The sequence below is a fragment of the Apteryx rowi genome, unplaced genomic scaffold (assembly GCF_003343035.1).
Source record: "Apteryx rowi isolate R43461 unplaced genomic scaffold, aptRow1 scaffold_33, whole genome shotgun sequence".
Classification (NCBI taxonomy): Eukaryota; Metazoa; Chordata; class Aves; order Apterygiformes; family Apterygidae; genus Apteryx; species Apteryx rowi.
This window is the reverse complement of record NW_020449752.1, coordinates 4,406,184-4,412,339: the sequence shown is the minus strand read 5'-3', so window position 1 is coordinate 4,412,339 and position 6,156 is coordinate 4,406,184. Positions and strand designations below refer to the sequence as shown.

The 6,156-nt window shown below is 65.8% G+C and overlaps 2 protein-coding genes across 3 annotated transcripts; both read right to left on the bottom strand.

Annotated features, from left to right (window-relative positions):
* Positions 1 to 613: 613 nt before the first annotated feature.
* Positions 614 to 3,837, bottom strand: PANX3 (pannexin 3). 2 transcript variants are annotated; one of them, XM_026071759.1, is made up of 5 exons: positions 3,231 to 3,837; positions 2,396 to 2,538; positions 2,077 to 2,291; positions 1,296 to 1,951; positions 614 to 786 (listed from the first exon to the last, which is right to left on the bottom strand). In XM_026071759.1, exons 1-5 carry the CDS (start codon positions 3,409 to 3,411, stop codon positions 725 to 727), a joined length of 1,257 nt encoding a protein of 418 aa, XP_025927544.1. In that variant the 5' UTR covers positions 3,412 to 3,837; the 3' UTR covers positions 614 to 724. The 2 variants fall into 2 exon arrangements, with proteins under 2 accessions (XP_025927544.1, XP_025927543.1); XM_026071758.1 differs by having other exon boundaries at positions 700 to 1,951.
* A 105-nt stretch (positions 3,838 to 3,942) lies between these two features.
* On the bottom strand, positions 3,943 to 5,910 carry RPUSD4 (RNA pseudouridylate synthase domain containing 4; the record flags this gene model as incomplete). The annotated part of the gene is made up of 6 exons (XM_026071712.1): positions 3,943 to 4,299; positions 4,443 to 4,540; positions 4,789 to 4,939; positions 5,012 to 5,105; positions 5,207 to 5,408; positions 5,553 to 5,910. Coding segments are annotated over 6 exons (1,116 nt in total), but the record flags the coding sequence as incomplete, so codon positions are not given.
* Positions 5,911 to 6,156: the final 246 nt, after the last annotated feature.

The following is a 6,156-nucleotide window of genomic DNA, read 5'->3' as shown; positions in this document are numbered from 1 at the left end:
GGAGAAGAAGAGAAGGCAAAGGGGGGAAAAGAAGAGGAGAAGAGCAGCAAAGGGGGGAAAAGGAGGAGGAGAAGAGCAGCAAAGGGGGGAAAAGGAGGAGGAGAAGAGCAGCAAAGGGGGGAAAGGAGGAGAAAAAGAGAGAGCAAAGGGGGGAAAGGAGGAGAAAAAGAGAGAGCAAAGGGGGGAAAGGAGGAGAAGAGCAGCAAAGGGGAAAAAGGAGGAGAAAAAGAGAGAGTGAAGAGGGGGGAAAAGGAGGAGAAGAGCAAAGGGGGGGAAAAGGAGAAGAGGGGGGGAAGGAGGAGAAGAAGAACGGGGGGAAAGGAGGAGAAGAAGAAGAGAAAAGGGGGAAAAGGAGGAGAAGAAGAGCAAAGAGGGGGGAAAAAGGAGGAGAAGAAGAGCAAAGAGGGGGAAAAAGGAGGAGAAAAAGAGAGAGCAAAGAGGGGGAAAAGGAGGAGAAAAAGAGAGAGCAAAGAGGGGGAAAAGGAGGAGAAAAAGAGAGAGCAAAGAGGGGGAAAAGGAGGAGAAGAAGAGCAAAGAGGGGGGAAAAGGAGGAGAAGAAGAGCAAAGGGGCCCCAGCGCCGCACGTTACAGATGCCACCACGTCACACTGGGCTCTATCAAAACCTGAGTTTAATGGATATTCAAGCAGCACCCGCCGGGGGCAAAGCGGGTGCCAGGCCACCGCGGGTGCCAGGCTGCCGCCGCCGCCGCCGCCGCCGCGGGCTCAGGCTGAGCCGAGCGAGTCCCTGGCGCCTTTTTCCTCGCCTTCCGCTCGCGGCTTCATTCCTGCGCGGGAAGGAAGAGAAGGGAACGAGGAGTCAAGCCGGGATTTGGCGTCAGCTCCGCCGCGGCTCTCCGGCTTCCTCTCGCCAAAAAGCCCGGCGCGCTAGCCCTGCCGTCGCCGTGACAACGCGGCGGCTAAATACGGCTCAATCCATGTTTTTTTTAAAAAAAAAACTAAAAAAAAACCATGGGATGCGTCGTCACGGCCAGGAAAGGAGCCCAGGCGTCCCGGCTCCGACCCCGCGGGAGCTCAGCCGTCCAGCGGAGCCCCGAAGCGGCTCCCGGCGAGCCGGGCTCTGCTCCCCGCCAAAAATAGGGACGAACCGCGGTCAAAGCCGCCGGCTGTCCGGATTTTTCGGCGAAAGCGTTCCCATGGTGACCGCCGCCCCCGCGCTTGGGGGGACGCTCCGGGTACCGATGCGGCGCCGTCTCCGTCGGTCAAAGGCCGCGGCGGGCGGATCCGGCATCCCGAGCGGCCGGGAGAGAGCGGAAAAGCGCCCCGGGGGACCTACCTCGGGCCTCGCCGTCGGTGCCAGCAGCGGCATCGGCGGCGCAATCCCGGCGTTTGGGCTTGGAGGTCTCCAAGCCGGCCAGCAGCGTCATGAAGTCGACGACGGTGTCGATGTCCCCCTTGTTGGGGGCGGCTTCGCGCAGGGCGCTCACGGCGCCGAGGCGGCCGTAGGACGTCAGCCGGGAGACGTTGGCCCGCAGGAAGAGCAGGACCACGTTGAGGTCGTTGACGGGGCAGGCGAGCATGCGGCGGCTGAGCAGGTCGAAGGCGGGCAGCATCTCGTAGACGGCGAGCAGCCCCTTGTCCCACCGGCAGAGCCGCAGGGCGTTGTAGACGGCGACGGGCGCCAGGAGGACGTAGRCGCCGCCCACGGAGAGGCCGATGAGCTGGAAGACGGAGAAGAAGACCAGCTTGCAGGGGATGAGCGGCGGCACGTGGGGCTCGGCCCGCAGCAGCCCCGTTTTGATGGAGCAGCTGAACTCGTCCTGGAAGAAGACGTGGAGGTGGAGGAAGACCAGGTAGAGGCAGGTGGCGGCCAAGAACAGGAGCAGCAGCAGGTTCCTCAGGAGGTAGACGAGCACCAGGGAGCGGGAACGTTGCTTGCAGGCGAGGTAGCGCTCCAGCAGCGGGAACTCRAAGTATCTCTCCTCCCGGGCCCTGGGGGAAGAGCGGAGCCGCCAAGGTGTCGGAGCCACCAAGGCGTCGGAGCCACCACCTCCACCGAAGGCGCCAAGCAAGGAGGCAACGCCGACGCGGAGCGGCTACGGAGCGCCCGGCCTCACCTCTCGTACTCCTCCCAGAAGCGCTCGGGCTCGGCGCTGGCCTGCTGCACCTTCCTCATGTGCTGCACCAGGCGCACGGAGCGGTTGTAGGACTTGTCGAGCTCGTCGATGACGAAGAGGAGRTCGGAGCGGAGCGCCGGAGCGGCCGCGGAGCGCCACAGCAGGCAGGGCAGGTACATGAGCACGGCGACGAGCAGCAGCGAGTAGGGGAAGACCTGGGCGGAGGAGACGGACGGGCGGCCGCTCAAATGCGGCCCCGTCCGTGGGATCCCGGCGGGATCCATCCTCGCCGGCACCCCCGGATCCCCCTCCCGGGTACCTTGAGGGCCCAGAGGGACTTGGTGACGGCGCGGCCCTGGGCGTCGAAGCCGTGGTGGACGAGCGATTCCCAGCAGGCCGCGTCGGCGTAGGCGGCCTGCTTCCCCGTGAAGTTGGCGGGGGCGAAGCAGCTGATCTGCGAGCCTAGGACGGAGAGCGGCGTCGGAGCCCGGCGGGATGATTTTCCGGCTCTCGGAAGGACGCTGGGGCCCGGCGAGGATTTTTCCATCGCTTCCCCAACGCGCGCGACCTTTTTTAGCGCGACCGCGGCGAGGGGACGAGCGGGGAGAGGCCGGAAAGCAGAGCGAAACCAAAGCCCCGGGGGCAGCGGCGGCGGATCATCGGCCGAGGCCGGATTTAGCCTGAGGTCGGGACGCGTCCGACCRCGTTATCAAAGAAGCCCTGTGTGCTGCCGTCGCTCCCGTCAACCCGGAGGGGGAGGGGGCGGAAAAATCATCGGAGGCTGGAATTAAACGCCGCCAACGCCGACTGCATCGGCACATGAAAGCCAACGGCTTCACCCTCAAGCAGCCCCAGCTCCGGGCCGGATCCTCCCGGGAAATGCCACCCGAACGGCGCCCTCCCGCTGCCCGCGGTGCTGTTATCCCTATTCCTGCACCATCCTGCTTGCCAGGAATTAATTAATTAGCTGCTTATCGGCGATGAGTTCATTAACCGATCGGGCAGAACGCTTGCTACAATGGGGATTTCCAGGCGTCCGCGTCGCACCGCGGTGCAAACGTCCGTCGTGGCTTCGCCGGATGCAAACCCGGATCCTCCCCCCCCCCCACGGCACCGCAGCACCACGGATTCCAGCGCGGATCCTGGCGACTCACCAGCGGAAAACTCGTGGGCGAAAGCCAGGGAGACGAGGAARAGCGGCAGCCCCACGGAGACGAACTTGAGCCCGCGGTCGCTGGGCAGCTCCAGGCGCAGGCGCGGGGGGCGGGAGCCGCCGGGATGCGGGAGCAGGGCGTCGGAGAGCATGAACTCGGCGGCGGCGTGCGAGAGGGACATTTCGGCGGGCGGCGCGGCACCGTGTGAGGGGCGGCCGGCGGCGGCGAGCGGCTTTGTAGGGGCCGGAGGCGCCGAGCGTCACGTTCCCGGGCGGCTCAGACCGCGCGTTTAAATCCGGGCGGTAATTACAGGGGAAGATGCAAATAGCACATCCCGAAATAGAGGGAAAACCCCCCCCCCAGCGTCGGAGCAGCAGGGCGACGGCGTTCCTGCCCGGCTCCTYGTGGTTTTACTCCCGTCTCTCATAAGCAGGAATATTTCTAGCGGCGCGTTCGGGAGGCGGGGAGGGAGGTCGGAGCTATTTTCGCCACGCGGACACAGCGGGGCGGCATCCGAACCCGGCTCCGGCGCGCGCTCAGGGAGGAAGGGACACGGAAAAGTCTCGCCACCGCGGGACGCGCTCGGTTCTCAAGGCACCTCCGAATTCGAGCGCGCCGAGGGGCCCGCGCGACAGCCCGCGCGCGATCGAGGCCGCTCGGGAAAGCGGGACACTCTGGGCTTGAGCGCAGGGAGTAAACGGACCTTCAGCACTGCGGGATCCGGATCTTTTATTGCTCAGGGACAAGTCCAACGCACGGACAGCGAGTCCGTTTTCCGTCCGGCCTCGTCCGTCTAAACAATTCACGGTCCCCGAGGCGGACTCGGCGGCGGAACGGCCGGCCCGCAGTGCCGGATTCATCCGGCCTCTTCTCCGGGCTTGGGAACCTCCAGCTTCAGCCTGAGCGCGGTGTCGGAGAAGAAGCGGGGTGGTCTGCAGGCAAATTCCAGGCGCTCATCCCCGCCGGCGCCGGCGGGCAGGGAGAGCCGGAGAGCGTGGAGGTGCAGGGGGAGGCAGCGAGTTTTGCTCTGCTCCAGTTTCAGCCTCTTCAAGGCGATTTCCGGAAGTTTCTGCGGCGAGGAGGCAAAGCCGGATGCCAACGAGCCTCCCGCCGCCCCGGCTCTTCAGTCGCGGGGGGGCGGAAAAGGCCTCGAAACGCCGGGAGGCTCCGTCTGCCCCCRGATCGCGCCTTGGGACGCGGGAGCGGCCTTACCTGGGGCGCCAGCTTGCTCCAGTGCGAGTATTTGTGATCCCCCAGGATGGGGCAGCCCAATCCGTAGGCCAGGTGAACCCGGATCTGGTGCTTCACTCCTGCGGGAAGGGAAGGGAAAGGGAGAAACCTCCCCGGCACGCGCCGACGCAACCCTCGTGGAAGGGCACCGGATAATCCCGTGCCGTGATCGGCGACAGCAAACCATCGCCAAGACGGCTTYGCTCTGGCCCCAACGGATTTAAGCGGTGTCTAAAGATGAGCCTCTGCTCCCGGGGCTGCTCCGAGCGCCCCTCGGGCACGGAGCCGTGCGGAAAGCGGTGCCCCGAGCGCCAGCACCGGGCCTTACCCGTGATGGGCCGGAGCTCCAAGAGGGAACAGGCGGAAGAGCTGGCCAGGACGCGGTACCGGGTGACGGCGCTTTCAGCATTGCGGTTCTTGCGGATCTTCACCGCCTTCCCGTCCTCRGGAGCCAGGCGGTAGTTTGGAGCCAGCGTCATCTGGAGTGGAGCGAGAGGGATGAGCTCGCGGAGCGGGCGGGAGAAGCGGGGAAGCGGGAGCCGTTCGCTCACCTTGTAGTGCGACTGGTGGCTCTGCACCTCCTTCTCCACAATGGGGATCTCCACGAGCCCCTCGGGAGGCTCCGGCTCTCCCAAACTGATGGCCCTGGGGGCAGAGAAACCCGAGATCCGCGGGGCGTCCGCCTTCCGCGCGCCCATGGGCCCTTCGGAGACGCTTTCCCCCCCCCAAAACCTTCCCTTCCCTACCAGTAGACCTTCTCCACCTGGCGGGTTTTGAAGAGGAACCGGATCTTTTCCGCCGCCTCCTTGCTCCGGGCCAGCACCATCACGCCCGTGGTCTCCTTGTCCAGCCGGTGACACAGGTGCAGCGGCCGCGCTCGCGCCTTCTCCAGCATCTCGGCCAAGATCGGCAGCACGTCGGCGACGCAGGTCTTGACGCCGGGGCCGCCTGCGGGGAGCAAAGCGACGGGGGCAGGTATTCGCCTCCCCGCGTGCCTTAACGCCCTCGAATTCGCTGCCCGCCATCACTACGGACTCCCCTGCGGTCGTTTCCCCCCCACTGACATTCCGGGTCTTCCCTGCTCCTCCTCACCATGCACCGGGAGGCCGTAGGGTTTGTTGATCGCCACGATCTCGTCGTCCTGGTACACAATGCCCCGCCGGAGCGCTTTGGCCAGCACGTTGGGGTGGACGCGCTGCAGCTGCTGGCTCAGGGAGGCGAGCTCTCGGATCCGTCTCCGGAGCGGGTCTTTGGGCACCTGCGGAGAGAACGAAGCGGGCGCGGCGGAGGATAAGCCGCTCCGCGGTTCGGCTCTCGCGCGAAGCTCCCCGGCGGCATTCCGAGTGCAACCGTGATGCTGCCGGTTCCTACGGTGACAAAGGCCAGTCCTGTCCCAACAGCCGGTGCCGTGGGACCTCRCGGGGCAGCAAGCGGAGCGGCCGCTCCGTTGTCACCTCGCTTCAGCCAACGCCAAGGCTCCGAAATGAATGTAGGGCCGGAAGCCGCTATAAGGCCTGGGACAACGAGCGGCATTGGCAGGGAGGGCAATTCCTCGGCTTTTTTGGGGGGTTCCCAACGCTCCGTCCCGGCCGGGAGGTAAAGGGAAGGGCCGGGAGCGAGGAGGGACAAGGCGCTGCAGCCCTGCCCGCCTGATCCGGCCCAGAGCCCGCTCCACGTGTGCGCTCCCCGCCGCCGC